The 24,484-nt window shown below is 40.4% G+C and overlaps 1 protein-coding gene across 1 annotated transcript in view; it reads left to right on the forward strand.

Moving 5' to 3' along the window:
* Window positions 1–24,484, forward strand: part of LOC129839283 (VPS10 domain-containing receptor SorCS3-like) — a 266,049-nt gene that overhangs the window by 236,127 nt on the left and 5,438 nt on the right. The window contains exon 11 of the mRNA XM_055906593.1: window positions 589–694. Coding sequence (XP_055762568.1) covers window positions 589–694 — 106 coding nt within the window. The remainder of the gene's footprint in view (window positions 1–588; window positions 695–24,484) is intronic.

A 24,484-nucleotide genomic window follows, 5' to 3' on the forward strand; every position in this document is an offset into this window, starting at 1 on the left:
AATTCAGAGTGTTTCCTTTCAAATGATACCAACAATATGCATATCCTTGCTTCTGAGCCTGAGCTACAGGCAGTTAGATTAGGGTATGTCTTTAGGTGGAAATTGAGAAGAAGGGGGGGGGGGGGGTACCCCAAAGAAGTTAATCCCATAGAAAATCTGTGGAGGGAGCTGAAGGTTCGAGTTGCCAAACATCAGCCTCGAAACGTTAATGACTTGGAGAAGAGCTGCAAAGAGGAGTGGGACAAAATCCCTCCTGAGATGTGTGCAAACCTGGTGGCCAACTACAAGAAACGTCTGACCTCTGTGATTGCCAACAAGGGTTTTGCCACCAAGTACTAAGTCATGTTTTGCAGAGGGGTCAAATACTTATTTCCCTCATTAAAATGCAAATCAATTTATAACATTTTTGAAATGTGTTTTTCTGGATTTTTTTGTTGTTATTCTGTCTCTCACTGTTCAAATAAACCCACCATTAAAATTATAGACTGATCATTTCTTTGTAAGTGGGCAAACGTACAAAATCAGCAGGGGATCAAATACTTTTTTCCCTCACTGTATATGGATTAATATCCTGTATGTGTTTCACAGGGCGAGCCGTGCGTGATGGGCAAGAAACAGATCTATATGAAACCCAGACCAGGAAACTATTGCATGCTGGGAAAAGACCACGTCAAAGTCCTCTCTGCTGAGTCATGTATCTGTCGGGCCCACGACTTTGAGTGGTAATTATAGTGTACTAGTATAATAACTCACATTTGCAGTAAAATAGAACACGTGAAAACATGTATTTTTATCACAAATCTAAACATGAGTAGATCAACAGAAGTTTCATTGTCCATAAAAGAGAGAGACATTTTGTTTGATGCTTTGTGTATGTTGTCTCATTTAAATGAAGAATTAGAGAAAAGAAGATCTCACACTGAGCTTGTCATTATCACTGGGGTAATATGTGGGATCTTCTTCTCAGTAAGACTAGTTTAGCTGAAAAGGGAAGGTGAATGAAATCTTACTCAACAATTATCATAACTGTCATAATGTTTTATAGTTTTGATGGAATTTAGTTGAAGAACAAGATTTATTCTGGACTTAAAACACGCTTGATCATGTTTTTGACGTGATGCTTTATGAGTAAAACTGTGGTCTGCCATGCTGAGACTGTAATGGGAGCTGACGTGGGTGTACGTGGCATTACCGTGATCTAAGCGGTGAAGTTTCCTCTAGTGGAGAGATATAACACTGTATTTTAACAGTAAAACTCCGGCTGACAGTGTCTCGGCGTTCTGTCGTGTACATCTCCGTTAACTCTTATCCTCTTTCACTGAGACTAATCTTTATCCTAGCGTTCAAACGCATGCAGTGAATGTATGTGTGTGTGTGTGTGTTTGATGTGTGTGATATGTGTGACAGAGAGAGAAAGTGTGTGTATATCTCAGAGAGAGAAAGTGTGTCTCTTTTAAGTCTGTGTCTATGCGGATGTGCGTGTGTGTTGTGTGTGTGTGATGTGAGTCATTTGGACAGACTCCCTAAACTGTGTCTGTTGTAAAAAATATTCCAATTGGAAATCTGTGGCGGCATCGTGCTAAAAGCATCACCTGCACTCTCTTTCCCCTGTAAATAACCTCAAAATGTACTAAACCATGGAGAAAAAAACACCAGCAGAATATATGACATAAAAAATATCAAAGTACACTGATTGAAAGTGTCGTGGTGACCAGAGACAACATTTAAATGGAACTTTCACTAATTGACGAAGCCTCCCTGTTCAAATCCAGAGACAAGGGGGCAATTAAAACACTGCAGCGCAATGGGCTGGATAATCCTTTTAGACATAAGCGTGTTATATTTGTATCTATTATTAACTTGACATTTGGCTGGCTTGTTCACACAACAGTAGTAGGCCTGATTCCCAACAATGACGAGACAGCCTACAGGGAGGAGGTGAGGGCCCTGGGAGTGTGGTGCCAGGAAAATAACCTCTCACCCAACGTCAACAAAACAAAGGAGCTGATCGTGAACTTCAGGAAACAGCAGGGGGAGCACCCCCCTATCCACATCGATGGGACTGCAATGGAGAAGGTGGAAAGCTTCAAGTTACTCGGCCTACACATCACTGACAGTATGAAATGGTCCACCCACACAGACAGTGTGGTGAAGAAGGTGCAACAGAATCTCTTCAACCTCAGGAGGCTGAAGAAATTTGGCTTGTCACCTAAAACCCTCACAAACTTTTACAGATGCACAATTGAGAGCATCCTGTCGGGCTGTCGGGCAACTGCACCGCTCGCTACCACAGGGCTCTCCAGAGGGTGGTACGGTCTGCCCAATGCATCACCGGGGTCAAACTACCTGACCTCCAGGACACCTACAACACCCGATGTCACAGGAAGGCCAAAAACATAATCAAGAACAACAACCACCTGAGCCACTGCCTGTTCACCCCGCTATCATCCAGAAGGCGAGGTCAGTACAGGTGCATCAAAGCTGGGACCAAGAGACTGAAAAACATTGCTTCTATCTCAAGGCCATCAGAATGTTAAATAGCCATCACTAGCACATTAGAAGCTGCTGCCCTATATACATTAACTTGAAATCACTGGCCACACAACCTATGTGTGGTCCTAAGGGTAAAAAATGATCCACCGCTATGTTTAACTTGAAATTTGATGACTTTTCCTAGAGTGACCCCAACATTAGAAAAAGTGAAACATCGCCTTTGTTCATATTTCCATGAAAGCTGTACACCACCAGGGTACAAATATTGTCTTAGGGTCATTTTTGACCCGGCAGTTATAAAATAATTTAGACACCACAAAAATCACAAAGACACACACACAAACATAATTTGAGATTGTGTGCTACTGATTGAACTCAGAAAAAGCTAAAACTTTCTTGTGAATGTGCAGCAACTCCCCTCCACGACCACATACATGACTCAAGTTCACAGACAAAATTAAAATAATTTAAGACAAAATAAACAAAATTTCTTTGCTGAAGCCCTGAGTGCTTTTCAGAGCCCAACAGGTCATAGATCTGTTTTTTTCAGATGTCCAGGAGGAACAAGAGAACAATGATTTAGAAGAGGAGGAGGTATCTGAAGAAGAAGATGGGGAAGAATACAACCCAGAGAACGACGCATCATCTTCAGATGAAGAAATCCCCCAAGCTGATAGAGAGACATTTGTGTTAAAGAAGAGAAAAATAACATGGTCCTTGTCACCATATGACAACCAGGGCAGGATGGCAGCACAAAATGCCATAAGGATGACCCCAGGGCCCACAAGACATGCAGTTGCCCATGCCCAAGACATCGCCTCAACATTCTACATGTTCATCACACCAGCCATTGAAAAAATCTGGACAGGACAAATTTGGAGGGTTTCCGTAAACTGGAAAAGGATGGATGAGATTGACCTGCGTACCTACATAGAGCTGCTAAACTTAGAGGGTGTGTATAGATCCCGAGGTGAGGCTACATGTAGTCTCTGGGATGCAGAGAGATGAAGGGTGATTTTCCGTGCCACTATGCCACTGAAAGTCTTTCACACTTTCTCAAGAATGCTACGATTTGATAACCGTGAGTCAAGACCTGCAAGACGTGTGAGAGACAAACTGTGGGCCATAAGAGATATCTGAGAGAAGTGGATGGAGCGTCTGCCATACCTCTACAGCCCTGTCCAGAAGAAGCAGTAACAGTGAATGAGCAACTGGTTCCGTTCAGAAGTATATTTTTATTTTCATATCTGTAATGTAAGTGATTTTCAAGGTTAATTTTATTATGTATTGCTGTAATATCATTGATTTATGTGATTGTTTTACATTCTCCCAACCAATTGTGCTTTTTTGTTAGTTTTTTGCATTTTGTGTAACTGATTTTTTAACTTGTTGTGTAAATTAAGTTGCTGCTACTGTCTCTTATGACCGAAAATAACTTCTGGACATCAGAAAAGCAATCACTCCCCATGGACTGGAAGAATCTATTTCAGTTAACTTCACTAGGGTAGAGGGCAGCATTTGGAATTTTGGATGAAATGCATGCCCAATTTAAACTGCCTGCATCTCGGGCCCAGAAGATATGATATACATATAATTTGTATATTTGGATAGAAAACACTCTAAAGTTTCCAAAACTGTTAAAATAATGTCTGTGAGTATAACAGAACTGATTTGGCAGGCGAAAACCTGAGAAAAATCCATTCAGGAAGTAGTTTTGTTTTTGTAGTTTTCTATTCAATGCCATAACAGTATCCATTGACTTAGGACTCCAACTGCAGTTTCTATGCCTTCCACTAGATGTCAACAGTCTTTAGAAATAGTTTCCGGCTTGTATCCTGAAAAATGAGGGAATAAGAGCATTCGGAATGACTGGACGCTAAAGTGTCGGAGAGCTTTTTCATGCGCTCGACAGAGAGAGAGCAATTCTTGTTTACCTTTTAACTTCTTGCAACTATAGGGGGTGCTGTTTTGCATTAGCATAATTTTCTCTACAGATTAAACTGCCTAGTACTCAATTCTTGCTCGTACAATATGCATATTGTTGTTATTATTGGATAGAAAACACTCTCTAGTTTCTATAGCCGTTTGAATTATGTCTCTGAGTGGAACAGAACTCATTCTACAGCACTTTTCCTCCCTCTGAGTGAGTTTTCAGAACTCTTGGCCTCTGGTTCCAGATCAGTTTTAAAGCCACTGTAAATCCTATGAAGATACAAACACTGCCCACGCCTTCCTCTAGATGTCAGTAAGTGGTGACAATTTGAATGGAGTCGATTGCGCAATCATTGGCTCTATAAATCACCAAATACCGGAAGTAGCGTTCCTTTGGACTTTTGACTGGCCTTTTTCCAAGCCTTGGTTTAGCCAGTAATATAGCGTCGGTCATCTTTTTACTCGTTATAGGTGTTAGAAACATCATAAGGTAGTTAATTTAAACCGTTTTATAGCAATTTATATCCGTTTAGTGCGATTTTGAGGCATTGCTTTGTAATAGACTTTGAAGCTCCGGGCACGTTTCGGGGTCCCGGTCGTACGTTAGTGGGCATTTCGACGGACAAGTGGACATCTTTCGACCAAAAGAAGATTAGACCCAAGAAAGGATTCATTGTCCAAGATTCTGTTGGGAGAACAGCTCATAGTAAGAACAATTTATGATGATAAATCGTGTTTCTGTCGAAAAATGTTAAACGCTTATGCCGCCGTTTTGTTTGCTATAGCTTCGCTTGGCACAACCTGTATTGAAAAGTAAGGATAATTTAAAAAATGTAATTCCGCGATTGTATTAAGAATTAAATTGTCTATCAATCGCTGTCCACCCTGTATTTTTAAGTTTATGAGTATTTATGTATAAGACTAGATCACTGTCTAATATGGTGCACGACATTTTCTGACCAGCTGAGCTACTTTTGTCATTGTCTAACCATGATTTTGGTGGCTAAATATGCAAATTTTCGAACAAACTCTATATGTATGTTGTAATATGATGTTACAGGAGTGTCATCTGAAGAATTCTGAGGTTAGTGAAAAAATTTATATATTTTGGCGATGATAACGATACCGCTCTCTTTGGCTTGAATCAGTGCTCGGGTAACGTTTGCATATGTGGTATGCTAATATAACGATTTATTGTGTTTTCGCCGTAAAACACTTAGAAAGTCTGAAATGTTGTCTGAATTCACAAGATCTGTGTCTTTCCATTGCTATGTGCTGTGTATTTTTAAGAAATGTTTTATGATGAGTAAATTGGTAATACACGTTGCTCTCTGTAGTAATTCTAGGAGCTTTGGTGAGATTTGTGATGCTGGCTGCAATGGCAAACCATGATTTATACCTGAAATATGCACATTTTTCTAACAAAACCTATCCTATACCATAAATATGTTATCAGACTGTCATCTGATGAGGTTTTTTCTTGGTTAGTGGCTATCAATATCTTAGTTTAGCCGAATTGGTGATAGCTACTGGTGTTGAGAGAAAATGGTGGACAAAGAAAAATGGTGATTTTTGCTAACGTGTTTAGCTAATAGATTTACATATTGTGTCTTCCCTGTAAAACATTTAAAAAAATCTGAATTTGTGGCTTTATTCACAGGATCTGTATCTTTCATTAGGTGTCTTGGACTTGTGATTTAATGATATTTAGATGCTACTATTTAATTGTGACGCTATGCTAGCGATGCTAATCAGTGTGTGTGGGGGGGGATGCTCCCGGACCCGGGGTAGAGGCTCCTGAAAGGTTAAATTGACGACGTTATTGTCCGGTTGAAATATAATCGATTATTTAGGCTAAAAACAATCTGAGGATTGAATATAAACATTGTTTGACATGTTTCTATGAACTTTACGTATACAATTTGGATTTTTTTTCTATTCCTGTTTTGATTGCGTTTGAGCCTGTGGATTACTGAAGAAAATGCGCGAACAAAACTGAGGTTTTTGTATATAAAGAGACTTTATCGAACAAAATAAACATTTATTGAGTAAAATAATGTCTGCTGAGTCAACCATATGAAGATCATCAAAGGTAAGGGATTCATTTTATCTCTATTTCTGACTCTGAATCTGTTCTACTTGGCTGGTTACTGTTTGTAATGAATTGTCTAGTGGGCTATGTTCTCAAATAATCATAAGGTATGCTTTCGCCGTAAAGCATTTTTAAAATCTGACACCGTGGTTGCATTCACAAGACGTTCATCTTTAAACCTATGTAAAATATGTTTCATTTTCTGAATTTTTATAATGAGTATTTCTGTATTTGAATTTGGCGCCCAGCAGTTTCACTGGCTGTTGAAGAGGTTGACGCTAACGTCCCATATACCCAAGAGAGGTTAATGAGTCCGACGAGAAGGATTTTCACTGGAACAGGCCCAGATCCGCGCCTTTTGCGTGAAGAAAAGACAATGGAAAAGAGGGCGCAGATCGGGCACCCTTCTGAGAATCCGGAGGCGAGGGAGTAAACTCCCATTGCCTTCCATTCGTCTTGCTAACGTGAAATCATTGGAAAATAAATTGATGACCTACGATAAAGATTATCCAACCAACGGGACATTAAAAACTGTACAGCTGGTGTGCGATGTCTAATAAGAAGTCTCGAGGTATTGCTCGCCTGAGGTAGATTACCTTATAATAAGCTGTAGACCACACTATCTACCACCTAAGTCGGCTTCATCAATAAGTGCATCGATGACGTTGTCCCCACAGTGACTGTATGTCTATATCCCAACCAGAAGCCATGGATTACAGGCAACATCCTCATCGAACTAAAGGCTAGAGCTGCCACATTCAGGGAGCGGGAGACTAATCCGGACACATATAAGAAATCCCGCTATTCCCTCAGACAAACCATCAGGCAAGCAAATCAACAATACAGGATTAAGATTGAATTCTACTACACCGGCTCTGATGCTCGTCGGATGTGGCAGAGCTTTAAAACTATTACGGACTACAAAGGGAAACCCAGACGTGAGCTGCCCAGTGACGCGAGCCTCCCAGACAAGCTAAATGCCTTTTATGCTCGCTTCGAGGCAAGCAACACTGAAGCATACTGAAGCAACACTGAAGCATAGCACTAGCTGTTCTGGACGACTGTGTGATAATGCTCTCGGTAGCCGATGTGAACAAAACCTATAAACAGGTCAACATTCACAAATCCGCTGGGCCAGACGGATTACCAGGACGTGTATTCAAGCATGCGCGGACCAACTGTCAAGTGACTTCACTGACATATTCAACATCTCCCTGACCGAGTCTGAATTACCTACATGTTTCAAGCAGATCACCATAGTCCCTGTGCCCAAGGAAGCGAAGGTAACTTGCCTAAAAGATTTAAGACGCGTGGCACTCATGTCGGTAGCCATGAAGTGCTTTGAAAGGCTGGTCATGGCTCACATCAACAGCATCCTCCCGGACATCCTAGACCCACTCCAATTTGCTTACCACCCAAACAGATCCACAGAGGATGCAATCTCAATCGCACTCCACACTGCCCTTTCTCACCTGGACAAAAGGAAAACCTATGTGAGAACGCTGTTCATTGACTACGAAGCTCATCTCTAAGCTAACACCTCCCTCTGCAACTGGATCCTGGACTTTCTGACGGGCCGCCCCTGAGTGGTAAGATTAGGCAACAACACATCTGCCACGCTGATCCTTAACACTGGGGCCCCTCAGGGGCTTGCACTTAGTCCCCTCCTGTATTCCCTCTTCAAAGTTTGATTTGATTTTGTTTTCTGTGACACTGATACTAATTACTGGTAGTAATCTCTTTTGTCAAAAGGTTGCTGTCCTTTTCGGCAGTATATGCCCAGCAAGCCAGCAAAGTATGGCATCAAGATATTGGTGGCCTGTTACGCCCAATCCAGCTACGCTTGGAAGATACAAGTCTACACAGGGAATCCGACCAGTGGAGGCCCAGAGAAGAACCAGGGGATGCGGGTTGTGCTTGATGTGAACTGAGGACTGAGGGGGCACAATGTCAGGTGTGACAATTTCTTCACCTCTAATGATCTCAGCCAGTAGCTTCTGAAGAGGAAGATCACTATGGTTGGCACAGGTAGGAAAGAACAAACCTGAGCTCCCCCTGCACTCCTCACAACAAGGGGGAGAGAGGCCTTTTCATCAAAGTTTGCCTTCACCCCCACCACCACTCTAGTTTCTTACCTCCCAAAATGGAACAAGAATGTGGTCCTCCTGAGCACACTGCACAAAACAGCTGGGATCAGCGATCATTAGGACAGGAAGCCAACCATCATCCTGGACTACAACCACAACAAAGGAGGTGTGGACAACCTGGACAAGGTGATTGGAACTTACAGCTGCAGGAGGACGACTGCCTGCTGGCCACTGGTCATCTTCCATAACATCATTGATGTGTCCTCATACAATGACTTCATGATATGGAACAAGATCAACCCTACCTGGATGCCTGATAAGCAGAACAAGAGGAGGGTGTTCCTGGGGCAGCTGGCAAAGGCTATTGTAACCCCACACATTCAAAGAAGAGAGCACCTCCCCCGCACAGCAGCCTCTGCAGCGCTTGTGAAAGCTGTTCAGGGGGCTGAATCTTGTCCTGATCCACCTGAGGCTGCAGCTGCGGCAGGCGAGAGGAGGAGATGCCAATTCTGTCCCCCAAAGAAGGACTGTAAAACAAATACTATGTGCTGCACATGTGAGAAATACATCTGGAACGTCCATGCACACACATTTGCATACTGTCCGACGTGCCAATTAGAGATGATTGATTTAAGTTCTTCACATTTTTGTTTTGTATCTATTATCGTTTTTTTATTCTTATTTATTGTTGTTGTTTATAGACCTTGTCGGTGGAGGCAATGTTAAAAAATTGAAGAATACTAGTATTTTGTAGATGAATTTCTCATTGCACAGTATATAAGAAAATATCAATATGTTGCCAAAAAGTTCAATTGTTTTCCCCTTCAATAAAATGCATTCAAAACTACTTTTTGCACATTTCTGCTACTTTCTTAGGCTATACAAGTGCTATCTCTTGCTAAAACATGAATGTTTACACTTATGCAGTACCTTAAAATAATAATGACCCTCTACTTTAGTAAAGAAAACAATTATGACAGGTGTGTTGTAATAAAAATTTGTGGTGTCCACTTAACTTCTTGAGAATACAGGGGGTGCTATTTCGCATTAGCATAATTGCCTCTACAGACTAAACTGCCTCTTATTCAATTATTGCTGTTACTATATGCATATAACCATATAGCATTGGATAGAAAACAAGATATGGTTTCTAAAACCGTTCCAATTGAGTCTCTGAGTCAAACACAGGTCATTTCACAGCACTTTCCCTGAGCCTGAAAAAGATTGCAAGATGTGTATGCTCGCTTCAAAGCTCTGCCTATATATGGTCACGCCACCTATGACCCGAATGACACTTCCTACTTCTTCCTATGGGTGTTTGGAAGACGTCAGAGGAGAAATTTTTTGTTTATCTTGTACTGACGTGAAATAAGACTTATTTCTTTAGCGTGACCGACAACTTCCGGTTTCTGAGATGCGCGTTTTCAGAGGTGGCATTGTCTTTTGTTATGCTGACGTTATGGATGAAAACTATCTCCGTGTCGAAGTTTGTTTGCTACATGTGACCATATCACCGTAATGTATGTTTTTTCAATATAGTTTAACCTGTTTGGGGTGCAAGCCCGACCTCGGACCAAAAATGACAACAGCTGCAGAGCGCGAAATTCAAAATCTATTTTTTAAAAATATTTAACTTTTACACATTAACAAGTCCAATACAGCATTTGAAAGATAAACATCTTGTCAATCCAGCCAACATGTCCGATTTTTTAAATGTTTTACAGAGAAAACACCACATATATTTATGTTAGCTGACCACCAAATACAAAAGTGGACAGACACGTATGAATTATGATTATGAAGTATGAATTATGATTGAAGTAGCATGCACAACCAACCGAAATAAACTAAAACCAACCTAAAGAGCCCAGAAAAAACGACCTCAGATGACAGTCATATAACATGTTACACAATAAATCTATGTTTTGTTCATAAAAAGTGCATATTTTAGCTATAAATCTGTTTTACATTGATGCTACCCAAAAATGCTAACACATAGCTAGAGTCTGAATCCAGCCGGGAGTAGCCAGAGAAAATACATACACCAACGTCGGCTACTAATTACACCTCATAAAACATTTCAGAAAAACATATGGTGGATAACTAATGAAAGACAGATATCTTGTGAATACAGACAACATTTCCGATTTTTGAAGTGTTTTACAGCGAAAACACAATATATCGTTATATTAGCTAACATCATAAGCTAGCATAAGGCAGCATTGATTCTAGTCAAGCGCTAGCCTAGCATAGTTAGCAGCGTTAGCATTCAACAGTTCGACATATATATGAAAAAGCATCCCAAATTGGGTCTTATCTTTCTTGGTACTCCATCAGAATGTTGTAACGGGGTCCAATGTCCAGTAGAGTCTTTAGTTGGGTTCCAGAACGAAGGATTCCCCTCTTTGGTTAGCTAGCACGGTAGCATTGCTGCGCCAGAAAGCGTTTCTTCAAAAAATTCTTCCGTCGTTTCACATCTAAAGTCCAGAATAAATTGCAATAATATAATTAAAGTATATTGAAAAAACAACCTTTAGGATGATTTTGTGACATGTAGCAAATAATATCGTAGTCAGGCATCATATTCAAAGTTACCTACCTTGTTCCAGAAGCCGAGATCAAATTATCCTTCGCGCCCGGATTTTTATTTTAACTGCGCATGTCTCACAAGAAGTTCTGTTATTCAGTCCAGGGACGAGATATTCGACCCCTTTCAATTCTCACTTCCGCATTACAGTCTAAGGTACGCCTCTGACGTGTCCCTATGGTCCTAAGTCAAATGGCCTTTTATAGAGAAGGTCTTAAAGAGACACATCGCATTTTGGGAAACTCAATTCGGCTGGGAAAATGGCTGTAAAAATATTTCTGTTCGACTTAGAGAAACAATTCAAACCTTTTTAGAAACTACAGACTGTTATCTATCCAACAGTAGTAAATATATGCATATTGGAAAATAAAAAGTTTCTTAGGAGGCCGTTTGAAAATGTGCACACATTTTCCAGTTTTTCAATATTCAGCGTGCAGCCATAACAGGTTAATCAGATTATTAGAATTTTTTCGGGAGTTTTGCCGTGTTCCGTTCTTTGAGTTTTTTAACTTTGGGAATTGACCGTGCCAGTCGACCAGTACCCAGGCTGAATGAAGAGGGGAGGTTGCCATTGTGAATGGATTGAACGACTCATCAGGACTAAGGACACCTTGATCAACATTCTGATGAAAGACCAGCAATAGTAAGACCCAATTTACGATGTTATTTCATATATCTGTCGTGCATGTGAACTGGTCGCGCGCGTCCAGCTGGTTTTGGCTGGCCTGGTTATGCTAATTAGCGATACATTTTGTTTTCGCTATAAAACATTTAAAAAATCTGAAATATTGTTTGGATTCACCAGATGTTGGGCTTTCAATGTCTGTACGCTGTGTATTTTTTCTGAAATGTTTTAAGACAAGTAATTAGTTATATAACGTTGGTCTCTGTAATTGTTCTAGCTGCATCAGCACTATATCAGATTGCAGCTGCAATGTAGAACTGTGATTTATACCTGAAAAATGCACATTTAAAAAAAAAAAACTATGCTATACCATAAATATGTTATCAGACTGTCATCTTATAAATTTGTTTGTTGGTTTGTGGCTATCAATATCTTAGTTTAGCCGAATTGGTGATAGCACCTGATGGAGTAAGAAACTGTTGGAGTAAGAAAATGGTGTCTTTTGCTAACGTGTTTAGCTAATAGATTTACATATTTTGTCTTCCCTGTAAAACATTTAAAAAATCTGAAATGGTGGTTTTATTCACAAGATCTGTGTCTTTCATTGGGTGTCTTGGACTTGTGATTTAATGATATTTAGATGCTACTATTTAATTGTGACGCTATGCTAGCGATGCTAATCAGTGTGTGGGGGGGGGGGGGGTGCTCCCGGATCCGGGTTAGGTACTCTGTAGAGGTTAATAAATGCAGTATCTGCATTGTGAAGAGGGAAAACCCAGATATTCATGATGAATGATAGGTTGTTTCTTCATGATGAATAGGGATTTAAAATTCAATTAAGCTGCTTTATTTTAGTTGAACAGTGAAGGCGGGTCATTTTTTACCCTTAGGACAAAGAGAGTATACAGAATGTTAAGACAACACGAGGGTTAATAATGGAACACTAGTTTACATATTTTGCATTATTCATCTCATATTGTACACTACCGTTCAAAAGTTTGGGTTGACTTAGACATGTCCTTGTTTTTTTGTCTATTAAAATAGCATCAAACTGATCAGAAAAACAGTCTAGACATTGTTAATGTTGTAAATTACTGATGTCCCGCAAAACACTAGTCTCAACGTCAACAGTGAAGAGGCGACTCCGGGATGCTGGAGTTCTAGGCATAGTTCTTCTGTCCAGTGTCATCTTTATAGTGTTCTTTTGCCCATCTTAATATTTTATTTTTATACTATTTAATTAATGAAGCTGCCAGTTGAAGATTTGTGAGGCGTCTGTTTCTCAAACTAGACACTCTAATGTACTTGTTCTCTTGCTCAGTTGTGCATCAGGGCCTCCCACTCCTTTCTATTCTGGTTAGTGCCAGTTTGCGCTATTCTGTGAAGGGAGTAGTGCACAGCGTTGTACGAGAACTTCAGATTCTTGGCACTTTTTCGCATGGAATAGCCTTCATTTCTCAGAACAAGAATAGACTGGCGAGTTTCAGAAGAAAGTCTTTGTTTCTGGCCATTTTGAGTCTGTAATCGAACCTACAAACGCTGATGCTCCAGATACTCAACTAGTCTAAAGAAGGCCAGTTTTATTGGTTCTTTAATCAAAACAACTGTTTCCAGCTGTACTAACATAATTGCAAAAGGGCTTTCTAATGATCAATTAGCCTTTTAAAATGATAAACTTGGAATAGCTAACACACCGTGACATTGGAACACAGGAGTGATGGTTGCTGATAATGGGCCTCTGTACGCCTATGTAGATATTCCATAAAAAATCTGCTGTTTCTAGCTACAATAGTTATTTGCAACATTAACAATGTCTACACTGTATTTCTGATCAACTTGATGTTATTTTAACGGACCCCCCCAAAAAATCTTTCTAAAACATGGACATTTTCTAAGTGACCCCAAACTTTTGAATGGTTGTGTATATACTGTATTATATTCTACTGTATCTTATTCTATGCCGCTCTGACATTGCTCGCCCAAATATTTATATATTCTTAATTCCATTCCTTTACTTTAGATTTGCGTGTATTGTGTGTTTTGTTGTGAAATTGTTAGATATGACTGCACTGTTACAGCTAGAAACACAAGCATTTTGTTACACACGCAATGACATCTGCTTAACACGTGTATGTGACAAATAAAATTTGATTTGATTACAAGATGAAAAGTGCAAGAGAGCATCAATGTTCTGAACTATGTGCAAGGCATTCTGGTACTTTGTCTTTAACTGGGTCCATTGTACACTGCTGTATATTTAGTAAGTTGGCTATTTACAGAGAAATATGAGGCAGAGTTATTCAGTTATGATCCATGAGACCCTCAGCACTGTTGTTTTCCATCATTTCCCTCCAATCAGGGACTGATTCAGACCAGGGGCACCAGGTTATCGACCACTCTGGCCAATCAATGGCCGACATAACATGAACTGACCAATTATCTACAAGGTACAGTACAAACTACAACCAGAAGTACTTAATTCCTCGATGACGGGAATTGAATATCCCAAATAGATGAATGTATAGAGGTGACGTACAAGTAACATGGAGGTACAAGGTGGTAGAATCAAACCCCAGGGTGTTCTCCACCAATGCAGAGACGCGGAATATCCCAGACATCTTATAAATGTGTCTGATACCCTCTTCGATCCAGCACAGGTTGGCGTAGGAGACCGCAATGCCATCGCCGAAATCCAGTTGGATGTTGGTTCTCATTGAGTCACCCTGGGAAGCAAGTAAAGTCTCAAGTAAGGACTACAGATGAAAAAAGAAATAAAGAAAAACTGAAAGAAAGAAAGAAAGAAAGGTAAAGTTCATCTTTATAAAAAAATAAAAAAAACACAATCTAGAAAGAAAGACAGGAAGAAAGAAATTAAGAAAGAAAAAGTCCCAAACATCATTATAAAAATATATATATATATGACAATTCCATTGTATTTGAGAGCCCAGCTAGATGCTTGTACTTGTATTAATTCTAGACTTATACAAAATACATATCATTGTTGAAATGGGGTTTAATACAATGCCCCAAAACCACAGTACCACTCAGTAATCAGCACCCAGCATGCATGGGCACAGGCAGGGCATCATTCTTTGTTTTTGTCAAAATTCCAACAGTTGCTATTGTGACACCTCTACATTAGCGTGCATCCTGAGTCTGACATGTTACATAACACCACTGGGAGTGTCTGGCTCCTGTGGTGTGAGTGTGTGTGTTTTTGTGTATATGTGTGTGTGATGTAGTGAGAGAGAACCATAGGGAGGTCAAGGCAGTGTAGTAATCACAAGAGACAGTAGCGTGGCAGGTACACTAGTCAACAGACTGCTGAGCAACATTCACACACAGACACAAGCAGTCAGCACCAGCCCAACATTGGGATTGCATCATATTCTGCCCCACCGTGAGAGCAGTGTGTTTGCCTGTTACTGCTAATGAGGTGTGTGTGTGTCTCTCTCTCTGTGTGAGAGATGCTACTGTGTGTGTTAGACACTCCCTGCTCTGCCTCTACAGTATCTGCAGCAGTTGTCAGTGGCTCCAGCTGCCACTGCGACCAAATCCTCCCACTTATCCCGCCGGTACCCTGCGAGCAAGCACAACTAACTCCCAGCCTCCCTGCAGCACATTGTAACGCAATGCAATTGGGATCTTTATTTGCAACAATGCATTAGCACAACGGGGCTCCAGTCCCAAAACAAACAGAACAATAACAAAAGGCAAAAACGATTTCTCTCTCTCTCTCGCGCCCTCTCTCTCTCGGTCCTTATTCGCTATCTGTTCTGCTTCTTTTCAAGCGCAGCAGAGTGTGAAAACACGGGAGGGTTGGCTGTGTATGGGGGAATGCTACTGGGGGTATATTTCACGCCATTATACCCAGAAAATGTAAAACTATGAATAAGCCGAATAAAGAAAGGCAGAAGAAAATGGAAGAAAAGGGATTACAGTGATAGCTACTGTGTGGAACTGTAATGGCCCACAAGCCTTTGCCAAAATGGCACTCGGAATAGCACTTAGGTCTTCGGTGGCGTCGATTTCACTCAGGCTTTTGTTGGTATCCGTTGTTCACACTCTCTGGACACTTCTAGTTCTCTATCGAGGTGTACTGGGATCGCTAGCTAATCTGCATGAGACTTATGATGGCCCACTGGCTAAATGTCACGCTTTGTGTCCGTGTCTCCGTGTGTGACTCAGAGGGCCTCAAAATCCAAAATGCAAAGTAGGGTAAGCGTCATGGTCTGGACAACAGTGCTGGTTGACAATGAGGGGTTTTGTTAGTTCAGGTTCAGACACAGTAGGACAGTGTAAGGTACTCTTGTTCAGGTGAATGTCAACACACTAAGGATGGTATAAACGGTGTGATGTCAGTGCTGTCGTGCTGATGGGGTGTCATACCTGGGTTCAAATAGTTTTAGCTTTCTTTCAAATGCTTTGAGTGTTTGATTGAGCCTGCTTGGAGAGCTAGATGGACTGATTTGCACTTTTGGGACTATTCCATTGGTTCTGGTTGGTGTACACATTACATACTATAAGGCAACTAATGCACAGTAAATATGGTTGGTGTACACATTACATGCATAAGGTAGCTAATGTACAGTAAATCTGGATGGTGCACACATGATATGCTATAAGGTAGCTAATGTACAGTAAATCTGGATGGTGTACACATGATATGCTATAAGGTAGCTAATGTACAGTAAATCTGGTTGGTGTACACATGACATGCTATAAGGTAGCTAATGTACAGTAAATCTGGTTGGTGTACACATGACATGCTATAAGGTAGCTAATGTACAGTAAATCTGGTTGGTGTACACATGACATGCTATAAGGTAGCTAATGTACAGTAAATCTGGTTGGTGTACACATGACATGCTATAAGGTCACTTTGTGATAATGAAAACTTGACATTTGACACTACAGATCCCATCCCTCTCTCAAAACATCAAACTTTCTTCCACCTCCCTCTCTCCTTTTCGTTTTGTGAACACATCAAATATTTAGGCCCATTTGCTCTCCCTAAGTAATACTGCCATCTCTGGCTTCATGAATATAAATTAAAGTCTGATTCAATGGGACCGAAGGATTTTCCAAATGCATGAGACCCGACGCCATGAAGATTCTTCACCTCCATTAGTCTCCTGTGATAGTTGTTTTGAATTATTTTGAGACTGAAATTATTATAAGATACATTTCACAAACTTTTTGACCACATGGCAGAGGAGGCCTCTCTTAGTGAAATAAATATATCCTAATTTCCTCAACTCATCACACTGTAATGCGACAGCTGGGCCCGGGAGAGACCTCGTGGTAGAGACACTTCTTATCTGCAGTGCAGGGGGAAAGCACCACCGCACCGAGCAGAGTGCCTCCGCACTTCTTCCATCTGAATTTAATGTGAGGTGGTTGAACAGTGTCTAGGGAGTGAGGGGAGTGAGGCAAGGCCCTGGCCATAGAAGAGGCTACTCTGAGTCTATCACTCTATAACAGGGTCTCCAGGGGTGCATCTCTCTCAAAGGTCTTTATCTCTTACTCTGCCTCTCAGCTCGGGGCTTGGGGCATGTAGCTGTGTGTAGGTGATGACGTGTTGCAATCTTTCAGGAGTTGGCTTATATGGGATGACATAACAGTGAAATCGTTTCAGGCGTATGTCTGGGGAAACATCCATGCCGAACATGGGAAACACATCCATATTTCACTCAGTAACAGGCCTACAGTGAGTGAGTGAGTTTTACACCACATGCTAGTACTACTTTTACAACCATGCAGAACAATACAAAGCACATTGTTTTACATTCCATGGCTTAAAGGTAAAAACCAATGCAACTCATAAGAGTAATGTATACAAAGGCGTCCATTTGGGCTCCTAGGCCCAGAACAATGATATACAAAAAGGAAGCCATTTTGGCTTTTGGCCCAGCTCTACCTCATCCAGATGCACCAGGAAGGTGACGTTGGTGTGCAGGTCGGCGGTAAGCTTGCCCTCTCTGGTGGAGAGAGAAAGGCCTTTTGGAGCCCTGTTGGGACACATCTGCTTCCTGGGTGTGTACATGTCCTTGACTCCCTTGATGCAGTTGTTGGACACCAACTTTTCGGTACCTTAAGAAGATACCATATGAATAAGTTAGTACATGTTCAGTATGGTTTACTGAGGTTATGGCTTCCTGACTCTACTAGTTAACAAGGCTAAGGTACTGGTCACGTTCAAAAATGTTATTTTTAACTTCAAAGTGATTGTGGAAGTGACAGAGCTAGTGAACAAGACTTGCTATTCTTTGACTAAACTTAAAAACGCTTAGTAAAACAAAACCATACATTTAACCTTGAAAGTTAATATCTGACACAAGACATACAGTAGTTGTCGGAAAACATTGACAAAATGTTTACTAACTCCTAGACAAAACGTGACTATTACTTCTCACGAGTCACCATCCCGGATCCGGGAGCATTCTCATCAGTAAAAAAGCTGACTAGCATAGCCTAGCATGGCGCAACACTAAATACTAGCATCTAAATATCATGAAATCACAAGACCAAGACACCAAATGAAAGATACACATCTTGTGAATCCAGCCATCATTTCCGATTTTTTAAATGTTACAGCGAAAACAGAATATGTATTTCTATTAGCTAACCACAAAAGACTCAACCGCATATTTTCACAATTTTTTTACCGCATAGGTAGCTATCACAAATTCGACCAAATAAAGATATAATTAGTCACTAACCAAGAAACAACTTCATCAGATGACAGTCTTATAACAGATTTATTGTATAGCATATGTTTTGTTCGAAAAATGTGCATATTTCAGGTATAAATCATAGTTTTACATTGCAGCTACAATCACAAATATCACCAACGCAGCTAGAATAACTACAGAGAGCAACGTGAAATACCTAAATACTCATCATAAAACATTTATGAAAAATACATGGTGTACAGCAAATGAAAGACAAACATCTTGTGAATCCAGCCCATATTTCAGATTTTTTAAGTCTTTTACAGCGAAAACACAAAATAGCATTATATTAGCTTACTACAATAGCCAACCACACAACCGCATTCATTCAACGCAAAGGTAGCGATAGCGGAAAAAAACAGAAAAAGATATACATTTATTCACTAACTTCATCAGATGACAGTCCTATAACATCATATTGCAGAAGACATATATGTTTTGTTCGAAAATGTGCATATTTAGCAGTACAAATCGTGGTTTTACAATGTGAATACGTAGTCAAAATGCACAAAATTGTCCGGAGAAATCTTGGAGAGTCACCTAATCTAATCAAATAACTCATCATAAACTTTACTAAAAAATACATGTTGTACAGCAAATGAAAGATATACTAGTTCGTTATGCAACCGCTGTGTTAGATTTTTTTAAATAACTTTAGTACGACATACAGCTTACGTTATAGCGAGACAGCGCCCAAAATAAGGGCGGAAAATATGACTAAACATTTTCAACAGAAATACGAAATAACATCATAAATGGTTCCTACTTTTGATGAGCTTCCATCAGAATGTTGTACAAGTTGTCCTTTGTCCAGAATAATCGTTGTAGAATGTCCTCTTCTCCTGTCGAATTAGCAACCAAAGCTAGCCATGTGGTGCAAACGTGCCCAACTTCACATAACGCAAAGAAAATAAAATGCCCGAAAATCGCAATAAACGTTCAATAAACTGATATAACTCGGTTTAAAATAACTACTTTATGAGGTTTTTATCACATATATCAAATAAAATCAGAGCCGGAGATATCTAACGTCTATACCGAAAGCTTTTCAGATCGCAACCTGGGGTTCCTTCTCGCGCCTTCCAAGACAATGAAAATTCCAGACACGTCATTCCAAAAGCTCTTGTTCGGCCTCAGATCAAGCTAGACACCCCATTCTACGTCTCACGGCCTGCTGACATCTAGTGGAAGGCGTATGCAGTGCATGTAGATCCATAGATTTCAGGCAAATTAATAGGAAGGCCCTGGAACAGAGCCTCGATTTCAGATTTTTCACTTCCTGACAGGAAGTTTGCTGCAAAATGAGTTCTGTTTTACTCACAGATATAATTCAAACGGTTCAAACGGTTTTAGAAACTAGAGAGTGTTTTCTATCCAATAGTAATAATAATATGCATACTGTATGAGCAAGAATTGAATACGAGGCAGTTTAATTTGGGCACGATTTTTTACAAAGTGAAAATAGCGCCCCCCTATTGACAAAAGGTTTTAAGCTTGGGGAAGCGAATGCATAAATGAATGCCACACTGCACCCTCGACAACTACTGTGATTATGATTATTTGACCATGCTGGTCATTTATGAACATTTGAACATCTTGGCCATGTTCTGTTATAATCTCCACCCGGCACAGCCAAAAGAGGACTGGCCACCCCTCATAGCCTGGTTCCTCTTTAGGTTTCTTCCTAGGTTTTGGCCTGTCTAGGGAGTATTTCCTAGCCACCGTGCTTCTACACCTGCATTGCTTGCTGTTTGGGGTTTTAGCCTGGGTTTCTGTACAGCACTTTGAGATATCAGCTGATGTAAGAAGGACTATATAAATACATTTGATTTGATTTGATGATGAAGAATGTACCGTTCTCCTCAGACCTACACCATCCTGAGGCGTCCTAATCTCTGTCCTAGGACTCCTGACTGTGCTTTGTAGCTCTCAGTAGTACACTTTGTCACTCAGTATAGATCTACTGTCTGGTGAATGACTCAGGCCTAAATAGCCAATATCACTATTCACACTAGGAGCCGTGACAGAAGGTGTGCCACCCTGACAGTGTGTCATTACAGTGGGAAGATGGGAAGATGACGAAGCATTGGCCAACCTATACAGAGAGATACTGTAGCCACTGTAAGATGTCATGTTTTTTTGTACTTCTCTTTTGAAATGTGTGATACCTATTTAGGCTTTTTAACATGGACCATATTATGACCATCATAATGCTTTACAAAATGAAATGGAAAAATATTTTACTTTTCATTGAGCAGAAATATACAGAAGGGTTGCCTTCACTCAGAATAGACAACATAGAAACGCTACAAAATAGTGTCTGTCACGACTTCCACCGAAGGTGGCTCCCCTGCCTGTTCGGGCGGTGCTCGGCGGTCGTTGTCGCCGGTCTACTAGCCGCCACCGATCCCTTTTTCCTTTTCTGTTAGTTTAGTCTTATTAGTTGCACCTGTTCCTTTTTGTGTTTCTTGATTTTGGTCTATTTAAGCCTGTTAGGCCCGCTTAGGTTTGTGAGGGATTATTTTGTGTTCTCTGTCGATTGTGGATGTGTTTTGTTCTCTGGATCGTTTGCCCTGTGTTCTGGGTTGGTCAGTGTGTATGCGCCCTGTGTTTGGCGTGACCGTTTTTTCAATTTATACAAATCATTGAACCCTCTGCTTTCTGCGCCTGACTCCTACCTTCCACTCCTAGTGACCCGTGACAGAGTCCCTATGTGCAACTCACCCTGTGCTGATGAGGTACTCCTGTCCTTGGCTGCAGCTCCTTGATACAACAGCTTGGTTGAACCAGAACGCTGGTAAACAGTTCCCTTCCCTACGCCGTTCATAGCCATAATCACTATAACAAATCACATACAGAATGTGATCAATATCAACACTTTACCTCTACCTCCTGTATATGTACATATCTACATCATTTACCTCATACATCTGCACGTCAACTTGGTACTGGTAGCCCGTGTATATAGCCAAGTTGTCGTTACTCATTATGTATTTATTATTACTTTTCTATATTTTTCTCTCTGCATTGTTGGAAAGGGCCCGTAAGTAAGCATTTCACTGTTAGTCTACACCTGGTGTTTACGAAGCATGTGATAAGTACAATTTTGTCACGTCCTGACCATAGAGAGCCCTTATTTTCTATGGTAGAGTAGGTCAGGGCGTGACTGGGGGTTAGTCTAGTTTATTATTTCTATGTGGGGTTCTAGTTTGTTTTTCTACGTTGGTGATTGGTATGATTCCCAATTAGAGGCAGCTGGTAATCGTTGTCTTTAATTGGGGATCATATTTAAGTAGCATTTTTGAGTTAGTGCAAGTAGTACCTCTGTAGTCACGGTTCGTTCTTTCTTTCGTTCTTTCTTTGTAATTTTGTTCGTTTTCAAATAAATATTATGTGGAAACCATATCGCGCAGCAGTTTGGTCTGATAATTGTTCCAGCAAACGTGACAAATTTGATACGATTTTGAGCCAAAGGACATACAGTATTACTGTATTATATTTTACAGCTTCTCTCTCCTATCCCTCAGCACAATACATATAATAGAAATTCTTTCCATTTCAACGCATAATTATTATATATTGATTGGGCTGCGGTTGACAAATGCTCCAGATCAGCAGAGGTAGGAAGACTGAGCCCTGGGGGACTCCATGTCAATACAGGCAGCCAGGTCAGGGATGGCTGACTTCCACCGGCTGACGTTAGCTACCTCCCAATCACAAAGTGATTTACATCGGGCAAAGCAGGTTAGACAAGTGCCCATTCTAATAATGACGCTGTCAATGATTTATCAATTAATTACCTAGCCTAAACTAAAAGGACGCAATAAAGCCTGAGGTCCCTCTAGGACTCACTATGGCCTGGTCTGGCCTCAGTGTGATTAGGAACCTCCCCCAATTTATTGACAGGCTGTCAAGTGAAGTTATGGTGTTATGGTTGGTCGGGAAATTAGTTATAAGGACCATGTGATTCCAATGAGGGTACAGTGTACAGATAAGGACATTACAGCACCACTGAATCACAGCTTTTGTAATGTATTGATTCAGTTTCTTTCCATTAAGTCAAACAAAAGTATGGTGTCCAGCTTAGTACATTATAGTTGTGCAGACTCCTAGGTTGTTTAAGTTACATATTAATACGAATCTCTCCTCACTTATTATTAATATAATATATAGAGTGTTGCATCTATGTATATACACTGAAGAAAATCATAAACACAACATGTTGGTCCCGTGTTTCATGAGCTGAAATAAAAGATCCCAGAAAATGTCCATAGACACAAAGTTGTTTACATCTCTGTTAGTGAGCATTTCTCCTTATCCAAGATAATCCATCCATCTGACAGGTGTGGCATATCAAGAAGTTGAATAAACCGCATGATATTTACACAGGTGCACCTTGTGATGTGAACAATAAAATAAATACAGTGATGAGATCATGAGGCCCATTGTGATGGTCATTTTTTTAAGGTATCTGTGACCAACAGATGTATATCTGTACTCCCAGTCATGTGATATCCAGAGATTAGGACCTAATGAATTCATTTCAATGGACTGATTCCCTCATATGAACTGTATCTCAGTAAAATCTTTGAAATTGTTGCATGATGTGTTGATATTTTTGTTCAGTGTATAACCTCTGTTTTCAGTCGAGTCACTGTCCCACTTTGGAATCAACCCCTGGACCTTTTGTTCACAGCACAACAGAACAATAGGCCGGTGAATTGTCACCCTCTCACGCAAAACGCAATCAGTAAACATTTCAGACCTTGACTTTGTGAACACTTCAAAGTCAATTAGAAGTTGTATTGCTTTTCACTCTGAACATTGACATTTCTCAAAGAGATTGTTTTTGTTTGTTTTTTTTGTCTTTTACTGTCTCTATCACCAGCTGTAGAGAAAGACATGTGTGGTCAGGAAGTTTGTGAAATGTGTCATATAATAATTTAAGTCCAAAATAATTAAAATAACTATCACAGGAGACTAATGGATTCTAATTACAACTCATACAGTCTGACCTGACACCGCTGGCATTTACAAATGTATCATTGCTTTTCTCTTCCCTGCCTTTTGAAGCTAAAAAACAACAACAACCTACTAGCGAACGTGACAAATGTGATATGATTTTGAGTCAAAGGACATACAGTATTACTGTGTTATATGTTACAGCTTCTCTCTCCTATCCCTCAGCACAATACATATAATAGATATTTTTTGCATTGCAACGCATAACCTATTAACACCCCTCGTCTTGTCTACGTTATTATAAACATAGCAAAATAAGCTAAGCAGAGAGACAGATGTTAGGAGAAAATGATCCCTAAAAATATCTGATAATTGGTGCTGACACCGAAATTGAAACAAATGAATGGGATCCTAAAATAGCGTATTAACCTCTCTTGGGTAGGGGGCAGTATTTTCACGTCCGGATGAAAAGCGTGCCCAGAGTAAACTGCCTGCTCTCAGGCCCAGATGCTAGGATATGCATAGTATTAGTAGATTTGGATAGAAAACACTCTGAAGTTTCTAAAATTGTTTGAATGATGTCTGTGAGTATAACAGGACTCATATGGCAGGCAAACACCTGAGAAAGAATCTAACCAGTAAGTGGGAAATCTGAGGTTTGTAGTTTTTCAACTCTTTGCTTATCCAAGATACAGTGGAAATGGGTGATATTGCACTTCCTATGGCTTCCACTAGATGTCAACAATCTTTAGAACCTTGTTTGAGGCTTCTACTGTGAAGTGGGGGTGAATGAGAGGGGATTGGGTCAGAGGTCTGCCAGAGAGCCACGAGCTGACCAGGCGTGTTCACGTGAGAGAGTTAGCTTGCGTTCCATTGCATTTCTGAAGGCAAACGTATTCTCCGGTTGGAACATTATTGAAGATTTATGTTAAAAACATCCTAAAGATTGATTCTATACATCGTTTGACATGT

Source organism: Salvelinus fontinalis, chromosome 40 (assembly GCF_029448725.1).
Source record: "Salvelinus fontinalis isolate EN_2023a chromosome 40, ASM2944872v1, whole genome shotgun sequence".
NCBI classification, from domain to species: domain Eukaryota; kingdom Metazoa; phylum Chordata; class Actinopteri; order Salmoniformes; family Salmonidae; genus Salvelinus; species Salvelinus fontinalis.